Source organism: Myxine glutinosa, chromosome 1 (genome assembly GCF_964187855.1).
Source record: "Myxine glutinosa chromosome 1, kmMyxGlut1.1, whole genome shotgun sequence".
NCBI lineage: Eukaryota > Metazoa > Chordata > Myxini > Myxiniformes > Myxinidae > Myxine > Myxine glutinosa.
This window is the reverse complement of record NC_136261.1, coordinates 70,491,786-70,513,584: the sequence shown is the minus strand read 5'-3', so window position 1 is coordinate 70,513,584 and position 21,799 is coordinate 70,491,786. Positions and strand designations below refer to the sequence as shown.

General features: G+C 42.8%; 1 protein-coding gene across 3 annotated transcripts in view; it reads right to left on the bottom strand.

Moving 5' to 3' along the window:
- Positions 1-21,799, bottom strand: part of LOC144890912 (uncharacterized) — a 106,769-nt gene that overhangs the window by 56,640 nt on the left and 28,330 nt on the right. The window contains exons 1-3 of one of the 3 annotated variants that reach the window (XM_078772812.1): positions 13,845-13,998; positions 8,319-8,378; positions 7,978-8,034 (exon numbers count right to left, since the gene is read on the bottom strand). In XM_078772812.1, coding sequence (XP_078628938.1) covers positions 7,978-8,020 — 43 coding nt within the window. In that variant the 5' untranslated portion in view covers positions 8,021-8,034; positions 8,319-8,378; positions 13,845-13,998. Of the gene's footprint in view, positions 1-7,977; positions 8,035-8,318; positions 8,379-13,844; positions 14,055-21,799 lie in introns of those variants that run through there. The other 2 variants (XM_078772809.1, XM_078772816.1) reach the window with 2 other exon arrangements.

Here is a 21,799-nt window from a genome sequence, read left to right as displayed (position 1 = left end):
ATTTGTGTGATAGTTAGTTAGGGAATAATGCGTATAGCCCTTGTATGTCTCACCGAGTAGTCAAACCTTTGTCCATTACAGCACTGCAAACCACATAAACATTAGTTATGACCTTTAGTACAACACTAAATGACGCCCTTCCCCCTGACATGACTTAGGAGGAAATCGGGCTGGAACACAGCCACAATTGTCCGCCACGATTGACACCTCCGCAAGGCCTACCAGCCTCACATAGCACGTGCTATGAAGAAGGAGCAGGAGTGGAGAGAGCGGCAGTGACGCAGAGGGCGTGACCTGGACGAGCCGGCGAGTCGTGGGAGGCTCTGATTGGCAGAGCAGTGCACCAATGTGACGTCATCGGCCAGGGATATTATCGAGGGTCGGACGCCATTTTGGGGAGTGCAGTTCGGAGGTGCGCTGAACAGAGTCAAGAGTGTCGAGTTGCGTGCAGTTCGGATGAGCCCGGAGTTGAGTCAAGAGTTCGTGTGCACAAGAGTTGAGTTGAGTGAGCACCGGACGCCTTTGCTGGCAGTTGGATTCCCAGTTGAGTCATTCAGAGATCCCGACCCGCATTGGGCTGAGTTGTAGCCCGAGTGGAGCAGTGCTGGTGCTTTTGGAGCTTGGTGCATGGACCTCGTTGGCGGCGAGAGGATCAGAGCTTGGAGCGGGACCTCGGGTGCAGCGGCGAGGGTGTTGGCTCGGGCCTAGCGGGGCGTGCGAGGCGGACGGAGGATTCGTCCAGGCCGGGAAGACGACGAGACAGATAAGCCCGAGCTCTGCGTACACTGTACACGACGTGACGTGACGTGACGTGTTCTTTTCTGTAATTCATCTCCCTCGTATCGTGTTTGATATCTGTTGTGTGTGGGATCCCAATTTAGGCTTCTTATTAGAGTTACTAGCAGAAGTACCCGGCGTTGCCGGGCGGGGGGGGGGGGGGGGGAGGAGGGAGGTGGAAGGGGGTGGGGGGCGGAGTTTGGGAGTTGGGGGGAGGGGGAGGGCAGGGGAGGGGAGGGGGGAAGGGGAGGGGAGAGGGGGGGGGGAGGAAGGGGAGCAGCCAGAAGTGGAGGCTCTTTTACAGATAATTTATATCTTAAAGGGGAGTGGAGGGGGAGGGGAGGGGGAGGGAAAGTGAGGTGAAGGGAGAGGGAGGGCAGAGATATACTGCATATACATCTTTGGGGGGGGGGGGGGTCTTTGACAGGTCCCTCTGTTTTTTGGGGGAGGGAGGGAGTAAGAAAGGAAGGATGACAAATTTAGCTGTGCAAAGAGTGCTTTCACCTCAGTGGTACTACCCAATTCGTACACTTCCGGAAGTGTTTGATATATTTGTATTCTAATGTCTGGTGATTGTTTTGTATCTATTTACGTGAATGTGTACTTGTATATAACTGTCATTAATTTTAAAAGGCTTCGGCACTATCGAGCGATTATTATTATTATTATTATTACTAGGGCATGCCCGTACTATATATATATCTAAAATTATATCCCCCCCCTCTATTTACATGAAATGGTTTGGTCCAAAGCGAACGGCTTGCGAGTACGGTGACAATCCCCCCCCTCTATTTACATGAAATGGTTTGGTCCAAAGCGAACGGCTTGCGAGTACGGTGACAATCCCCCCCCCCCCCCCCCTCTATTTACATGAAATGGTTTGGTCCAAAGCGAACGGCTTGCGGAGTTTGGTAAAGAAATCGCCATAGCGTGCACAAACACGCAGGAAAGCGAAAGAATCGCAAATTAGTTTTAATTAGTTTTAAAACATAGTTTAACGCCAACATAGTTTGCCAACGTGAAATAAATGAATACGCTCTCAAATGTGCCGTCCGAGGCAGAGTCTGTTCGCCACGTTCGGCACACGTGATAGCTCGCTGCTCTCTGATTGGTTGAATCGTTTTTTGGACATAGCTCGGTAACTACTTCTCCGATTAATATGAAACCTTGAAAAGGCACATCCTCAGGTCCCCAGCAATATACCTGGCAAGTTTAAAGTATATCGGACCCGTGGTTGTCGAGAAACAGCGGTCACAGACATACAGAGATTACTGGAATTATAGATAGATTATTATTATTATTATTATTATTATTATTATTTTCACCCGAGCTAACAATACCCACGACAACCCCACACCACTCTCTTTCATCCCCTCCACCATCTCTTCACAAACTCCCATCAACCGTCACCCTAGCTAACAATACCCACAACAACCCCCCCACCCCCCCATCCTCCCTTCCACCATCTCCTCAAAATCCCCTTCAACCATCACCCGAGCCAGCAATACCCACGACAACCCCACACCACTCTCTTTCCTCCCCTCCACCATCTCTTCACAAACTCCCATCAACCGTCACCCGAGCTAACAATACCCACGACAACCCCACATCACTCTCTTTCCTCCCCTCCACCATCTCCTCAAAATCCCCCTTCAACCATCACCCGAGCTAGCAATACCCATGACATGACAAACCCAACTCCACCTCCCCCCCCCCCACCCTCCTTCAAAATCCCCCTTCAACCATCACCTGAGCTAGCAATACCCACACCAACCCCACACCTCCCCCCTACCATCCCTTCAAAATCCCCCTTCAACCGTCACCTGAGCTAGCAATACCACGCCAACCCCACACCTACCCCCCACCCTCCCTTCAAAATCCCCCTTCAAACCGTCACCCGAGCTAGCAATACCCACGACAACCCCACCCCCCCCCCCCCCCCACCGCCCCACCCTCCCCTTCAAAATCCCCCTTCAACATCACCTGAGCTAGCAATACCCACGCCAACCCTACACCTCCCCCCTACCCTCCCTTCAAAATCCCCCTTCAACCGTCACCTGAGCTAACGATACCCACGCCAACCCCACACCTACCCCCACCCTCCCTTCAAAATCCCCCTTCAAACCGTCACCTGAGCGAGCAATACCCACGCCAACCCCACACCTCCCCCCACCGTCCCTTCAAAATACCCTTTCAACCATCACCCGAGCTAACAATACCCACGGCAACCCCACACCTCCCCCCCACCCTCCCCCTCCCCATCTCCTCAAAACCCCCCTTCAACGGTCATGCTAGCAAACAACACCCATGACCAAACCACAAGCACCTCTTCCCCCCTCCTCCCGCTTCGACCATCTCCTCAAATCCCTCTTCAACCGTCACCCGAGCAAACAATACCATGACAACCCCACACCTCCCTCCCACCCTCCCTTCAAAATCCCCCTTCAACTGTCACCCCGAGCTAGCATAGCCACGACAACCCCACACCTCCCCCATTCTCCCTTCATAGTCCCTCTTCAACCGTCACCCAAGCTAACAATACCCACGACAACCCCACACCACTCTCTTTCCTCCCCTCCACCATCTCTTCACAAACTCCCATCAACCTTCACCCTAGCTGACAATATCCACGACAACCCCACACTACTCTCTTTCCTCCCCTCCACCATCTCTTCACAAACTCCCATCAACCTTCACCCTAGCTAACAATACCCACGACAACCCCACACCACTCTCTTTCCTCCCCTCCACCATCTCTTCACAAACTCCCATCAACCTTCACCCTAGCTGACAATATCCACGACAACCCCACACTACTCTCTTTCCTCCCCTCCACCATCTCTTCACAAACTCCCATCAACCGTCACCCGAGCTAACAATATCCACGACAACCCCACACGTCCCGTGCCAACCTCCCCACCACCATCTCCTCAAAATCCCCCTTCAACCATCACCCTAGTTAACAATACACACGACAACCCCACAACACTCTTTTTCCTCTCCTCCACCATCCTCTCACGATCCCCTATCAACCATCACCCTAGCTAACAATACCCACGACAACCCCACACCACTCTTTTTCCTCCCCTCCACCATCTCTTCACAAACTCCCATCAACCTTCACCCTAGCTAACAATACCAACGACAACCCCACACCACTCTCTTTCCTCCCCTCCACCATCTCTTCACAAACTCCCATCAACCTTCACCCGAGCTAACAATACCGACACTCCCCCCCCCCCCCCCCACCCTCCCCTACACCATCTCCTCAAAATCCACCTTCAACCATCACCCCAGCTAACAATACCCACGACAACCCCACACCTCCCCTCCACCCTGCCCTCCACCATCTCCTCAAAATCCCCTTCAACCGTCACCCTAGCTAACAATATCCACGACAACCCCACACCATTCTCTTTCCTCCCCTCCACCATCTCTTCACAAACTCCCATCAACCGTCACCCTAGCTAACAATACCCACGACAACCCCACACCTCCCCCCTCCCACCTTCCCCTCCACCATCTTCTCAAAATCCCCTTCAACCGTCACCCTAGCTAACAATACCCATGACAACCCCACAACACTCTCTTTCCTCTCCTCCACCATCCTCTTACGATCCCCTATCAACCATCACCCTAGCTAACAATATTCACGACCATCCCACACCATCTCTGTGTTCAACTTGGGTGGCCTTGAGTTTTGAGGCATCCCAATTTTCCAAAAACAAAAAAAACATACCATCAACCATCACCCTAGCTAACTGTACCCACGACCAACCCCTCACCACCATTACACAATCCCCCATCAACTATCTCTGTAACTAACGATACTCACGACCACCCCTCACCATCCCCCAACAACCATCACCCTAGCTAACAATACCCATGACCAACCCACACACCCTGCCCCCTCCAACATCCCCAATCATTATCGGAATCTGAGCAGCTCGGAATGCACTGTCTCTATGTCCTGTCGCCAGCAGGATCACAGTGAGTTCATAATGTGATGCCACTGGCAAACTGAAAATGGACACTCTAGGGCTTTTTTTGGCACTTTGTGATTCACAAATAAAATAAAATCCCCTTCAAATTAGACTGTGATTGATTGTGAATGGTTTTCAGAAGAAATAAAAATTGGGTTCCCCTTTAAGGGTCTTTTGGTCTTTTGGGTGCTTTGGTCTTCAGGGTCTTTAAGGGGATTTAGGGTCTTTTGTGTCTTTGGGGTCTTTTGGGTCTTCGAGGCCTTTTGGGTCTTTGGGGTATTTTTAGTCTTTGGGGTCTTCTGGGTCTTTTCAGTCTTTGGGGTCTTTCAGGTCTTCAGGGTATTTTGGGTTTTCAGGGTGTTTTGGGTCTTTTCAGTCTTTGGGGAATTTTCGGTCTTCGGGGTCTTTGGGGTATTTTCAGTCTTTGAGGTCTTTGGAGTCTTTTGGGTATTTGGGGTCTTTTTGGGTCTTTGGGGTCTTTTCAGTATTTTAGGTCTTCAGGGTCTTTTGTGTCTTTGGGGTGTTTTGGGTCTTTTCAGTCTTTGGGGCCTTTTGGGTCTTTGGGGTATTTTCAGTCTTTGAGGTATTTTTAGGTCTTCGGGGTCTTTTGTGTCTTCAGGTCTTTTGGGTCTTTGGGGTCTTTTTGGGTCATTGGTGTCTTTTCGGTATTCGGGGTATTTTGGGTCTTTGGGGGTCTTTTCAGTCTTTTAGGTCTTCGGGGTCTTTTGGGTATTTTGGGTTTTTTCAGTCATTGAGGTATTTTAGGGCTTCGGGGTATTTTGTGTCTTTGGGGTGTTCTCGGTCTTTTCAGTCTTTGGGGTATTTTGGGTCTTTGGGGCCTTTTGGGTCTTTGGGGTATTTTCAGTCTTTGAGGTATTTTTAGGTCTTCGGGGTCTTTTGTGTCTTCAGGTCTTTTGGGTCTTTGGGGTCTTTTTGGGTCATTGGTGTCTTTTCGGTATTCGGGGTATTTTGGGTCTTCGGGGTCTTTGGGGGTCTTTTCAGTCTTTTAGGTCTTCGGGGTCTTTTGGGTATTTTGGGTCTTTTCAGTCGTTGAGGTATTTTAGGGCTTCGGGATATTTTGTGTCTTTGGGGTGTTCTCGGTCTTTTCAGTCTTTGGGGTATTTTGGGTCTTCGGGGTCTTTTGGGGTATTTAGGGTCTTTCGGATATTTTGGGTTCTCGGTGTCTTCTCGGTATTTTGAGTCCTCGGGGGGGGATGAGGGGAGGGGGTCTTTTGGGTCTGCTGGGTACTTTAGGTTAAGTATTTCAGGTTACATTTGTGGGTGGAGTCAGGTCAGCTGTCCAACCAATGGGTGAAGCCCAAACCCCTTTTCCCCACTCCACTTCCCCCCACAATCCCCCTTCAGCCGTCAACCAATGGGTGAAGTGCGGACATACATAAATACATACAAACACCTGCTCCATTATCTATAATATATAAATAGAAGAGCACTCCGAATCCAATAATCCAGTCCGCTCTTTGCGACTCGCCCGCGGTTTTGGCGTCACGTGATCCTTGTCGTGCTCGCCTCTTCCGCCATTTTGTGAACATTTGTTTGTTTGTTTTTTGCGATTTAAAAACGAAATAAAATAGTTAAAATTACAAACTCACCGTACTAACAAAGTCGAGCATGGGAAGAATCGAGGGTGAAAAGCGGGAATGGATCCGTTGAAGCGCCTAGGAAGAGTTTGAATGACAATATTTCCCCATGTAAAAGCTCATTTGCATGTCATTTGCATGTCATTTGCATTTAGGGACATTAGTATTATAGATTATCGGCGCATGCTTTTTCACTGTCTTTGCTTTTCATTAATAAATCGTTGTATTATTTTTGTACATATATCTGAACGCAGTTTTCCGGGTGTTTGATTTTAATAGTTAAGGCTGCAGGGCTCTCGCTGTGTCCCGCCATTCCGCGCGTTTAAGCGCTTGAATTGGAATCCGCTATTGAGTTTTCGCCTCAGGAGTTTAAAGCCTCGTAATCGGCCTCCGCAACTCTGATGTTAATCGCAGTTGCGTGACAATACTTTGGATCCTGGGAGGACTCCATTCCACCTCCTGAAACCCATAAATGGAGATAACAACCAACAACAAACAACACACACACACACACACACACACACACACACACACACACACACACACACACACACACACACTTTTCTAGGGATAACCATTATTCAAAGAGAGGTGAAGGGGTGGCTTCACATGATCATTTTTTGTGACTATCCCTACCTTGTTTACATGCTTTTTGTAACATCCCTACATTCTTTTGCATTTTTTTATGCCTCCGCCATGAAGTCTTTATATAACTTTATTATCTGCCTGCATTAGTTGTTTAGTTGGTGTCTTTCACATTAGTTGGTTGTCTTTCACATTAGTTGGTGTCTTTCACATTAGTTGGTGTTTGGATTTTCCGATCTTAATGCTGGGATATTCTTCTGAAAAAAATAAAGGAAAAACACCTTTGACTGATGAAGAAACAAGATGTTGCCTCACTTGCTGCTATTTTTACACACTTTTATTTAACTTCATCTGAACTTTGTTTGTTTGTCCCATTTCAATTTGAGCCGTTCGTTTTCTCGGTTCCATATGTCATAGAGAGCTGAAATTTGGCCCATGGTTCTCTTTTCTGGTACATTTTCATCTATCAAAATTTAACTAAAAAAAAAAAAAAGGTTTCAAACTTTAAAAAAATAAAAGTCCGTAGCCCAAAACATGCTTTTTCGTTTACTTGTTTGATTCATATATTATGCGGATCGTCTCCAAATCCTTCCAACCTGGCAACTAATGGCCGTCCAACCTCTACTTCATAAAGAGACATTGGACTTGTTTTGTATTGATGACCAAAACATTTCAGTGAACTTACAAATCTTGTCTGTAAATTTCAACAACCAACCACTACCAATAAAGAAAATGCATTTTGGAAGTCAAGTCGACAAGTTCATGGAATTGAATTGACCGTTTGAAGTTCTTTAAGTTTGAGACTTCCTGAAAGTATGCCAAACATCATATTCTCTTGTAATTAATCCTTTAAAATATTTGAACTGAATTTAAACCTTTCATAATAAAACTATGCATGTTGGATAATGAGGTGTCATCTCTTAATGAAACCTCTCAAAAAACAAAACAAAGTGTCCAACAGCTCTTTGTGCACTGCTTTGCAGCAAAACATGTTGAACCATTAGGAATGAGAATGAAATCCTCTTCTTTCTTACCTTTTGTCTCCAAGTCATTTAAATATTCAGGTTCCACCTTCATCTTATTCAGTCGTTCTGCAAAAAAAATTAAAAACTCTGTTTGTGGGTTTCTCAAGGACTCGACTCCTATAAATATGCACGTGTAAGGGATAAGTGGGAATGTCATTTTCAATGAATGGACAATAGTCATTGCTTATCACGACATATGGCACAGTTGTCTAATTGAGCATCGACATGTTCTTCTTCATCATAACGAAAACCTACATGTGATTCAGTTGTGCTGTTTACAGTATAACGTTATACAAACACTTATACAAAGGGACAAAATAAAATTCAGTTGTCAAGAAAAGTGGAATTACACATTGTGTTGTCAGGAAATGTTTTGTTTGTTTGTTTCTTCCCCCTCTTTCTTCCACAACCTGAAAGCCAAAAGTCAAAAAAAACAATGAAAAGGAGCAATAATTAAACCTTACCTTTTAAACATTTTGGTATTAGATGGGACTGACCCCCCACCTGGAGTCATGATGTAAAACATACATCCTGTTATAGTATAGTCTGGAATTCAGAATACACAACTCGAGATCGAGTACGCACGACGCAAAGCAACGGTTCAGAAAATGTAGAAAATATGAGCTACCATGCTCCGAGCCTGGCAAAGAATTTGAAAAAAACTGAATACGGAGGAGGCTAAAGCATCAGATAATCAGGGCTATTGATCTGAGCCACATCAATCACCTCGAAGTGAAATTAGTTTGTGTCTGGTAGATTATATGGCACATTTAAAATTATTTACACATACACATCTTTGCAAACATTATTTATTCACATTTAATGTGTCCTATATTATTTTAATAATAAATCTTTCCAACCAAATGCCCACATTTTCACACGATTTTGGTATCGACGCTTAAAGAGCCGCGATTTCCCATTTCAAAACAAAGAAATTCCATTTAATGTTATCAATGGAAGAGGTATTTATTTGTTCACTTGCATTGATTGACCTCACCACTACAACTTTCTGCAAGTCTAAACATCGAAAATCCAACACAGCACCCTTGGGTGCTGTATTTTGCCATCAGGGTGACTAACGTGGGGGGATAATAAAATGAAAATAAAACTATGAAAGGCAGGTGATTGATTCCGATGATTGTGATGTACATGTATGCTCACCTACAAATGAAGTACACAGATGTGGTAGTATGTACAGCCAGAACAACACGAGGGTTTTTTGTTTTTGACAATTATTTTTTGCAGTCATACACGACTGGTCAAAAGTTTTAGAACACCTCAATTTTTCAGGTTTTTATTGAAATTTACGCAGTTTAATGTCTCAATGTACTCTGAAATTAAGCATAGAACAAATAAACAATTGGAGATAAAAAAGAAATCTTAGAATCATTTTGTTTAACAATATTTAATTTAAATGTTTGACTCGGCAAGGTAACCACCTTTTGCAGATATAACCGCCGAACACACTCGTGGCATTCTTTCTACAATGGAAATCAAATATTGTTCGGGAAGTTCTTCCCAACACTGTTGCAGAAGTTCCCACAAATGTGTTGCACTTGTCGGTTGCTTTGCTTTCACCCTTCTGTCCAGTTCATCCCAAACCAGCTCGATTGGGTTTAAGTCTGGAGACTGTGCTGGCCATTCCATGATTTGAAGCCAACCGTCTTCTTCTTTTCCTCAAAACTTTTGTTTGTGGTGGTTACAGGAGGCTTAACATTCTTTTTGTCCAAAACATAATTTTTGAGGATGGCAAATATCGGGGCATTGGGGAGGGGGAGGGGAAGGGGGAGGAGGACGGGAGCATAGGGGCTTTGGGGAGGAGGGGAGTGCAGGGGAATTGGGGAGGGCGAGGGGAGTGCAGGGGCAGTGGGGAGTGCAGGGGCATTGGGGAGGGTGAGGGGAGTGCAGGGGCATTGGGGAGGGGGGAGTGCAGGGACATTGGGGAGGATGAGGGGAGTGCAGGGGCATTGGGGAGGGGGAGGAGGAGGGGAGCATAGGGGCATTGGGGAAGGGGAGGGGAGCATAGGGGCATTGGGAAGGGGAGGGGAGTGTGGAGTGCATGGGGAAGTGGGGGAAGAGTGTATGGTGCATTGGGAAGGGGAGGGGAGTGTAGGGGCATTGGGAGGGGAGGAGAGTGTAGGGTGCATTGGGAAGGGAAGGGGAGGGGAGTGTAGGGGCATTGTGGAGGGGGAGGAGGGTGTAGGGTGCATTGGGAAGGGGAGGGGAGTGTAGGGGCATTGGGAAGGAGAGGGGAGTGTAGGGGCAATGGGAAGGGGAGGAGAGTGTAGGGGCATTGGGAAGGTGAGGGGAGTGTGGGGGCATTGGGGAGGGGGAGGGGAGCATAGGGGCATTGGGAAGGGGAGGGGAGTGTGGAGTGCATGGGGAAGGGGGGGAGAGTGTATGGTGCATTGGGAAGGGGAGGGGAGTGTATGGGCATTGGGGAGAGGGAGGGGAGTGTAGGGTGCATTGGGAAGGGGAGGGGAGTGTAGGGGCATTGTGGAGCGGGAGGAGGGTGTAGGGTGCATTGGGAAGGGGAGGGGAGTGTAGGGGCATTGGGAGGGGAGGAGAGTGTAGGGTGCATTGGGAAGGGGAGGGGAGTGTATGGGCATTGTGGAGCGGGAGGAGGGTGTAGGGTGCATTGGGAAGGGGAGGGGAGTGTAGGGGCATTGGGAAGGAGAGGGGAGTGTAGGGGCAATGGGAAGGGGAGGAGAGTGTAGGGGCATTGGGAAGGGGAGGGGAGTGTGGGGGCATTGGGGAGGGGGAGGAGAGTATGGGCATTGGGAAGGGGAGGGGAGTGTAGGGGCATTGGGAAGGGGAGGGGAGTGTAGGGGCATTGGGAAGGGGAGGGGAGTGTAGGGGCATTGGGAAGGGGAGGGGAGTGTCGGGGCATTGGGAAGGTGAGGGGAGTGTAGGGGCATGGGGAGGGGGAGGAGAGTGTAGGGGCATTGGGGAGGGGGAGGAGAGTGTAGGGGCATTGGGAAGGGGAGGGGAGTGTAGGGGCATTGGGAAGGAGAGGGGAGTGTCCGGGCATTGGGAAGGGGATGGGAGTGTTGGGGCATTGGGAAGGGGAGGGGAGAGTGTAGGTAGAGTCCCTTTATAGAGAGAGTAGCGACAACTAACGATTTGACGCCATTTTGAGTCCATTCAGTGCGGAGCCGCTGCATGGCGCTAGTGCATTGAACCGTGTATTCCATTATGTTCTCTATGTATGAGAGATGGGAATGGTCTTTTCCATGTTGATAATGAACAAATTATGTGAAGATGACAAAATAGAAGATTTATGACAACTAAGAGCCATATGATAAAGAAGAAAATCACAGAGCTGGTTGTGATTTAACAGTCACAGACATTTAGAACCATGACAAAGAAGGAATGAACTAGACAGGTACACGTGCTGCTTATTTCAGAATCATTTTAATTTCAGGGAGGCGAGAGCGAGACTCGAACTCTCACCTCCCTGCTTATACATGTACATGTACAATACAATGTTAAGAGTTATCTTTGTATTTCTGCAGTTGTTTGACCTTGTTTATCGTGTGTGGGTATATATTTGTGTTTGTTTAATTTTCATATTTAAATTATTAATCTAAACTTTGCTGCATGTTGCCGATCATATATTAATCCCACCAAAAATAGATTAGCCCCCCTACCCCCGGCCCCCTCTTTCCCTCTCTTTCCCTCTCTCTCTCTCTAACACACACACACACACACACACACACACACACACACACACACACACACACACACACACACACACACACACACACACACACACACACACACACTCTAATACATATACAAATTACATATTTACAATCACACACACACACATACACGCATGTGCTAATGCACACACATACAAATTATAAATTGAAAGTCACACACACAAACACAAGTTAATGTCCTCACACATTCAAATCAACAGAGACAAATACATACATTCAATGCATCCTCCCCCCCCCCCCCCCCCCTTTCTCAGTTGTGGCATACAACTGTATCACTGGCATGAATTGGTTTCTAGCAAATTCTTTCTGAAGCATCATTGAAAATTTTGAATGACAATAATCCTATCTTCCATGTGAAAGTACAAAAAATAAAACTTATTTTATTATTTGTTTTACGAAGGTCTCAGAGACCATTGTGAAAAGCTTTGAACTCATTTACGATTAATACTCAAACCGTGAACCTGTAACCTTCCACTTTTATAGCAAATTGCATAATTTTGTTAAAAACAAAGCATGTCATTCACTTGTTGGAGTACTAACTACCACAGGCAGGATAGTGCCTTCAGCAGAGGGCATTGGTACATGTATATAAACAACAATTTGTAAGTTTTGATTCATGCACCTCAAAACAGAGTATACAACTATACATGCTCAAATTCTCGTCATTCATAAAGAGCTCCTTTGCGAGATATTCATACAGTACATTTATTTAATTTGCAACCAATATTACAATCATTCCACTCTTCGGAGGGCGTGGCTCCAACAGCCGCGCGTGCGTCAAGACCACACAACCAAAAGCCCGTGTGCGTGGGTTAGACCAAACATATCGTATTGGTAACCGTCACATGTGAATAAGATAACCGCGACATGTGAATAAGGTAACCACTACACCTTCCCCTTCAAGTGCTAATTAATCCACGAGCAATGGATAACAAGCCTGCAAAGCCAAAGCAAAGGCCAGTCTCACTCGCAGCACACAAATATACGCATATGGGACCATTACCACCATCACACTGACCTGGCAGAGAACTGACGAAGAAGTTACTTTCCATCCAACACAACTGACTCTGTTCTCCCAGATTTTCTGTCTTTTAGCATCTGATGGAAATCTATACATCTTGAATCCCTTCTCCGTTCTATTTGTGCACCCACAGGCGCTACAACCTGTCATTTTGTCATAAAATCGATGGAAAACACGAATGAGAACGCTGCGTACAGCAGGAACGTTAAAACGCTGACCGATATGCGTCCGATCCTGATCCTGTCCGCGATGGACTCAAAATGGCTCCACGCAATCACGTGACTAGATTTTTCCTGACCCTCTATGTCGCAACTCTGTATATAAAGGGACTCTAGTGTAGAGTGCATTGGGAAGGGGAGGGGAGTATTGGGGCATTGGGGAAGGGGAGGGGAGTGTAGAGTGCATTGGGAAGGGGAGGGGAGTGTAGAGTGCATTGGGAAGGGGAGGGGAGTGTAGAGTGCATTGGGAAGGGGAGGAGAGTGCTGGGGGCATTGGGAAGGGGAGGGGAGTGTAGAGTGCATTGGGAAGGGGAAGGGAGTGTTGGGCATTGGAGAAGGGGAGGGGAGTGTATAATGCATTGGGGAGGGGGAGGGGAGTGTAGAGTGCATTGGGGAGGGGGAGGGGTGTGTAAGAGCATTGGGGAGCAGGGGGGATGGGGGAAAGGGGAAGTGTGGAGGAATGATGTCGCAGGTTGTGACCACAATGCGGTCATTCTTGTTTGTAAACGACTTTCTTTGTGAGGATATGATCTTCAAGGCAGGAGGTTATGATGAGGACTATCATGCCTGCGCAATGGTTGCCAATGTATGGTTGTTTGTCCATGCTCTATCTTTTTTAAGTGCTGAACACCAAGCAAGGAAGCAGCACGTCAGCTCCCAGTACCATCATTGGTCTGACTTTACTGACTCGACCAGGTCCAGGGTTCGAACCATCGACCTCCAAGACACAGAACGGACGCTCAAACCATTACTATGCAACCGAGTCTGGTTCATTCATATCACCAATCGCCAGCAAATCTTATTAATCCATAACATAACTAGGTTTTTGATTCCTCGCTAATTTAAACATGTTAAAGTTACAGGCTCTCGTTTTCCCCTTAACCCGAATCTTCACGCTGCTCGTCGTCCCACCTGGTTGTTCGAGCGGTGCAGGTTCCGGGTCCCACGAATTAAGGTTCCACTTTCACGATGTCCATCTCTCCCTCACACGGTTCCGGCTCCCTTGTCAATGTCAGGCTCTGCCCGAATTCCCCACACGGTCTTACGGGAAGAGATTAGATTTCACTTTTCGTGCTCACAACCGAGATTTCACTGCTCTTCTTCTTCTTCTCTTTCTTTAATGGCGTTTGCAGAGCCGCGAGGCTCTATATACGCCACGGAACTAGAACACATTAATTGTCAGAAGCAATAAAATAATGATAATAATAATACTGGGGGCTTTATATTGTTACCCCATTTCTTTTATATATCTTAAAACCAATTTTCAGAGTTCAGGATGCTTTTGGTTCAGTCGGAAAAGTGTACCCGGTGCACCGTGCACCTCACCATGTGATCCCCATTTCTCGGGCAGAGCAGAAAAGGCTCGATTTGGGGTTCCCGTACCGAGGGCAATGTATGAAAATGTGTTTGAAATCTTCGGGGACCTCACACCGCTCGCAAAATCCCGTCGGATGACACCATATCCTATGTAAATGGGAGTTTAGAGCGCAGTTTAGAGCCCCCCCCCCCCCCTTCACATGCCTCCCCCCCTTCACATGCCTCCCCCCCAAAGCCCTCTCCCTCCCACAGATCTCTCGATGTCTCCATGTCTCTCGGTCCCTGCTCTCAAATGTTGTGTTTGTGTCCTTCCCCCTCTCTCCCCATCTTGTCTACCGCTCCCGATGTTATTTGTTTTATGTGTCTGTTTGTCTTTCTGTGTGATTAATGTTCGCTCTTTCACGAGCCTCGATCTTGTATACAAAAAAAAAAAAAAAAAAAAAAAAATGTCCGAGTCTGAGCCCATAATTATAAAGGATTGCCTGGTTTTCATTGGGAGAGTCGAGGAAACGAGACAGAGGACTCGACCAAAGGGTTTCCAACTTATGGCGATTGGATTTGCACATGTCCCAAAAGGCCTGACTGACGTAATCAAATTGGGAGCGGATGAAGGCTTTAGACAGAAGGAGACTTTCCTGATGATCTCCTCAAGATGTACCGGCGAGACTTCGTAGAATGTTAAGGCCTTTTACACATTTGGCAGCAAATTTTTTTTTAATATGGGGGTTCCAGGTTAGGGCCCTGTCAAACGTAATTCCGAGAAAGGACACACCTGGGGAAGCTTTAATGGAATTACCATCGAATGTTATCGATATGTCCTTGATCCTCCTTTTCCGGGTGAAAATTATGAATTTGGACTTGGGTCCGAAGACCGAGAAACCCCATTTTTTGGCCCACAGCTCGTTTCTGCAGACATCTGCCTGGAGTTCTTTGGCCACAAAGTGGGGTTTTTTTGCTCCGGGTCCACATGGCAATGTCGTCCGCAAATAAGACCCATTCACTACTCTAGGCACCTTTTGATCCCTTCACACTTCCAACCTTTTATACCATTTAAGCCTTTACTCCACTTAAGTCCATTTCGTCAACTCAGCTTAGACCTTAACACCATTTAGACCCATACACTCTTCAGACCGATTAGACAGCTTGGACCCTTGACCATTTAGAGCTTCACACCACTTGGACCTTTTTTGATTACAAATAAATAATATCACAAATATTAGAAAAATAAATAAATAAAATAAACATAAATAAATAAAAATAATAATAATAATAAATAAAATAAATGTTTGTATTATGATTGGTGTAAATGGTATAAATTGGTGTAATTGGTGTAAATTGGGGTAACTAGCTTCCTAGTTCAAAAGGTGCCTGAGATATTGCCCAGATGAGAAAGAAAATAAATAAATTATTTATAATGAAAAAAAATAAATAATAATCATAAAAAAATGAAATACAAAGTTAATCAATTGGCTAATAGAATACACAAACCACCACCATTTCATCGGAATCTGTAACTTAATTTTTTTTTAAAATTAAGTCATCCATCGAATAATTAAATAATTAATCGATTAATTAATTAATCCATAAATCAAAAATACCCTTTACAGCCAAATCACATGGTCATTGTCATGTCCAAATATCAGCTTCCTAACTCAAAAGGTGCCTGAGATAATGGCCAGAAGAGAAAGGAAATGTATAAGTACTTAATTAATCGCTAATAATTAAATAACTAATCAATTAATTGATTAATCAAAAAACAAAAAATACTGTTTTTGACAAAGTACTTGCTCACTGTTGTGCCGAAATTTCAGCTTCCTAGCTCAAAGGATGGCTGAGATATCGCCTGGACAAACAAACAAGAAAACAAGAAAGAAAACAAGAAAACAAGAAAACAAACAACCAGAGTGAAAACTGAGTACTCCCTTTCAGCGTGCGTCACTGCTGAGCCCCCTTTGGTGCCCAGCAATGACGATTTGCAATGCCTGGGGATGGCATCGGAAAGGTGCGATGTACAACAAAAACCAGAGTGAAAACTGAGTACTCCCTTTCAGCGTGCGTCACTGCTGTGCCCCCTTCACGGCGAGATACAATTATCACAAAATATTTTCTTAATCAATTGGCTAATAGCATAACTAAACCACTAGGGCTTCATCCGAAGATGTATCTTTTAGAAATTTAATTAAATAAGTCATTAATAAAAAATAAAAATAAAAATTGATTAATCAATAAATAATTAATCAATTAATCAATAAATAATTAATCGATTAAATGATTAATCAATAAATCAAAAATATCCTTGATAGCCACATCACTTGGTCACTGTCATGTCCAAATATTAGCTTCCCAGGTCAAAAGGTGCCTGAGATATTGGCCAAATGAGAAAGAAAATAAATAAATGATTAATAATGAAAATAAATAAATAATAATCATTAAAAAATTAAATTATCAATCAATTCGGTCACAGAACACATACACCACCACAATTTCATCAGAATCTGTAAATGATTTTTTTTTTGTAATTAATCGAATAATTAAATAATTAATCAATTAATTGATTAATTGTTAAATCAATAAATCAAAAATATCCTTGATAGCCACATCAATTGGTCACTCATGTCCAAATATTAGCTTCCATGCTCAAAAGGTGCCTGAGATATTGGCCAAATGAGAAAGAAAATAAATAAATGATTAACAAGTACACATACATTCAAAGTACACCGCCCCCATGCCAAATAATTAAATATCCTACAGCGCGGCATTGCCGGGGCGCCTCAGGCGCCTGGCAATACCGCAGTGCAGCTCATAGAGGCTGCATTGGGAGGGAGAGGTGTACACTAATTGATTGATTAATTGTATAATGAAAATCAATAAAAGATTATCACAAAATATTTTCTTAATCAATTAGCTAATAGCATAACTAAACCACCAGTGCTTCATCCGAAGATGTATCTTTCAGAAATTTAATTAAATAAGTCATTAATAAAAAATTAAATAATTAATTGATTACTCAATAAATAATTAATCGATTAATCAATAAATAATTAATCGATTAAATGATTAATCAATAAATCAAAAATATCCTTGATAGCCACATCACTTGGTCACTCATGTCCAAATATTAGCTTCCCAGCTCAAAAGGTGCCTGAGATATTGGCCAAATGAGAAAGAAAATAAATAAATGATTAATAATGAAAATAAATAAATAATAATCATAAAAAAATTAAATTATTAATCAATTTGGTCAGAGAACACATAAACTACCACTATTTCATCAGAATGTGTAACTTTTAAAAAAAAATTTTTTTTGGTCATTAATTGAATAATTAAATAATGAATCGATTAATTGATTAATTAATAAATCAAAAATATCCTTTGCAGCCAAATCACCTGGTCATTGGCATGTCCAAATGTCAGCTTCCTAACTCAAAAGGTGCCTGAGTTAATGGTCAGAAGAGAAAGGAAATTTGATTAATTAAATAAGTACTTAATTAATCGCTATTAATTAAATAACTCCTCAATTTATTGATTAATCAAAAAAAAAAATACCGTTTTTGAAAAAGGACTTGCTCACTATTGTGCCGAAATTTCAGCTTCCTAGCTCAAAGGATGGCTGAGATATCGTCCGGACAAACAAACAAGAAAGAAAACAAGAAAACAAACAAACAAACAACCAGAGTGAAAACTGAGTACTCTCTTTCAGCGTGCGTCACTGCCGAGCCCCCTTCGGTGCCCGGCAATGACGATTTGCAATGCCTGGAGATGGCATAGGAAAGGAGCGGTGTACAATAATGAAAATAAATAAATAATAATCATTAACAAATTAAATTATTACTCAATTCGGTCATAGACCACATAAACTACCACCATTTCATCAGAATCTGTAACTTAAAAAAAAAAAAAAATTTTAGTCATTAATCGAATAATTAAATAATTAATCGATCAATTGATTAATTGATTAATTAATAAATCAAAAATAGCCTTTGCAGCCAAATCACCTGGTCATTGGCATGTCCAAATATCAGCTTCCTAACTCAAGAGGTGCCTGAGTTAATGGTCAGAAGAGAAATGAAATTTAATTAATTAAATAAGTACTTAATTAAACGCTAATAATTAAATAACTCCTCAATTAATTGATTAATAAAAAAACCAAAAATGCCGTTTTTGTCAAAGTACTTGCTCACTATTGTGCCGAAATTTCAGCTTCCTAGCTCAAAGGATGGCTGAGATATCGCCCGGACAAACAAACAAACAAACAAGAAAACAAGTACAGATACATTCAAAGTACGTAGTGTGTTCAAAAAGTATCCGACCTTTATTTTTCGTGCGTAAAAAAAAGAAGCTAGGGAGGCGTTGATTGGTGCACGTATGTAGGCGATCCTAATGCACACGCGTGAATTTTTTCACACCTGCAGAAGCTGTCATTCGACGGCAGACCGCCGATGAGTGAGGAAATGTAAGTGAGCACCGTCGGATTTTCGTTTTTGACAAAATGACGGAAAAACTTGAACAACGCTACTGCATCAAATTTTGTGTTTCATCAAACTTGCATCAAAACTGCAACTTGGTTTCTGGGTCGTACCCATAAACCCAGGACTCATCGCCAGTGATCACTGTGTTGAGGAAGCTGGGATCGCTGTTCACAGTCTCCAGCATGTCCTGTGCGATCTCCAAACGGAGTTGCTTCTGCTCAATCGTTAGCAGCTTTGGTACGAACTTCGCTGAGATTCTCCTGAAGCCCAAATCCTCCTTCATAATAGAATGAATGGTGTTGAATCTTGCGGATCGTTTCCACTTGGGAATCGCCAAGCTTTCCACAAAATTTGATGCAGTAGCGTTGTTCAAGTTTTTCCGTCATTTTGTCAAAAACGAAAATCCGACGGCGCTCACTTACATGTCCTCACTCATCGGCGGTCTGCCGTCGAATGACAGCTTCTGCAGGTGTGAAAAAATTCACGCGTGTGCATTAGGATCGCCTACATACGTGCACCAATCAACGCCTCCCTAGCTTCTTTTTTTTTACGCACGAAAAATAAAGGTCGGATACTTTTTGAACACAGTACATTGCCCCCATGCCAAATAATTAAATATCCCACAGCGCAGCATTGCCGGGGAGCCTCCGGCGCCAGGCAATACCGCAGTGCAGCTCATATAGGCTGCAATGGGAGGGAGAGGTGTACGCTAATTGATTGATTAATTGTATAATTAAAATCAATAAAAGAATATCACAAAATATTTTCTTAATCAATTGGCTAATGGCATAACTAAACCATAGTGCTTCATCCGAAGATGTATCTTTTAGAAATTTAATTAAATAAGTCATTAATAAAAAACTTAAATAATTAATTGATTAATCAATAATTAATTAATCGATTAATCAATAAATAATTAATCGATTAAATGATTAATCAATAAATCAAAAATATCCTTGACAGCCACATCACTTGGTCACTGTCATGTCCAAATATTAGCTTCCCAGCTCAAAAGGTGCCTGAGATATTGGCCAAATGAGAAAGAAAATAAATAAATGATTAATAATGAAAATAAATAAATAATAATCATGAAAAAATTAAATTATTAATCAATTCGGTCAGAGAACACACAAACCACCACCATTTCATCAGAATCTGTAACTGATTATTTTTTAATTTTTTTTAGTAATTAATCGAATAATTAAATAATTAATCGATTAATTGATTAATTGATTAATCAATAAATCAAAAATATCCTTGATAGCCACATCACTTGGTCACTCATGTCCAAATATTAGCTTCCGAGCTCAAAAGGTGCCTGAGATATTGGCCAAATGAGAAAGAAAATAAATAAATGATTAATAATGAAAATAAATAAATAATAATCATAAAAAAATTAAGTTATTAATCAATTCGGTCAGAGAACACATAAACCACCACCATTTCATCAGAATTTGTAACTTAAAAATTTTTTTTTTCAGTCATTAATCGAATAATTAAATAATTAATCGATGAATTGATTAATTGATGAAATAATAAATCAAAAGAGCCTTTGCAGCCAAATCACCTGGTCATTGGCATGTCCAAATATCAGCTTCCTAACTCAAAAGGTGCCTGAGTTAATGGTCATAAGAGAAATGAAATTTAATTAATTAAATAAGTACTTAATTAATCGCTAATAATTAAATAACTCCTTAATTAATTGATTATTCAAAAAACAAAAAATACCGTTTTTGACAAAGGACTTGCTCACTACTGTGCCGAAATTTCAGCTTCCTAGCTCAAAGGATGGCTGAGATATCGTCCGGACAAACAAACAAGAAAGAAAGCAAGAAAGCAAGAAAACAAACAAACAAGTACAGATACATTCAAAGTACACCGCCCCCATGCCAAATAATTAAATATCCTACAGCGCGGCATTGCCGGGGCGCCTCCGGCGCCCGGCAATACCGCAGTGCAGCTCATTGAGGCTGCATTGGGAGGGAGAGGTGTACACTAATTGATTGATTAATTGTATAATTAAAATCAATAAAAGACAAGTACACATACATTCAAAGTACACCGCCCCATGCCAAATAATTAAATATGCTGCAGCGCGGCATTGCCGGGGCGCCTCCGGCGCCCGGCAATACCGCAGTGCAGCTCATTAAGGCTGCATTGGGAGGGAGAGGTGTACACTAATTGATTGATTAATTGTATAATTAAAATCAATAAAAGATTATCACAAAATATTTTCATAATCAATTGGCTAATCGCATAACTAAACCACTAGTGCTTCATCCGAAGATGTATCTTTTAGAAATTTAATTAAATAAGTCATTTATAAAAAATTAAATAATTAATTGATTACTCAATAAATAATTAATCGATTAATCAATAAATAATTAATAGATGAAATGATTAATCAATAAATCAAAAATATCCTTGATAGCCACATCACTTGGTCACTTATGTCCAAATATTAGCTTCCCAGCTCAAAAGGTGCCTGAGATATTGGCCAAATGAGAAAGAAAATAAATAAATGATTAATAATGAAAATAAATAAATAATAATCATAAAAAAATTAAATTATTAATCAATTTGGTCAGAGAACACATAAACTACCACTATTTCATCAGAATCTGTAACTTAAAAAAAAATTTTTTTTGGGTCATTAATCGAATAATTAAATAATTAATCGATTAATTGATTAATTAATAAATCAAAAATATCCTTTGCAGCCAAATCACCTGGTCATTGGCATGTCCAAATATCAGCTTCCTAACTCAAAAGGTGCCTGAGTTAATAATGGTCAGAAGAGAAATGAAATTTAATTAATTAAATAAGTACTTAATTAAACGCTAATAATTAAATAACTCCTCAATTAATTGATTATTCAAAAAACAAAAAATACCGTATTTGACAAAGGACTTGCTCACGACTGTGCCGAAATTTCAGCTTCCTAGCTCAAAGGATGGCTGAGATATCGTCCGGACAACCAAGAAAGAAAACAAACAAGAAAGAAAACAAGTACACATACATTCAAAGTACACCGCCCCATGCCAAATAATTAAATATGCTGCAGCGCGGCATTGCCGGGGC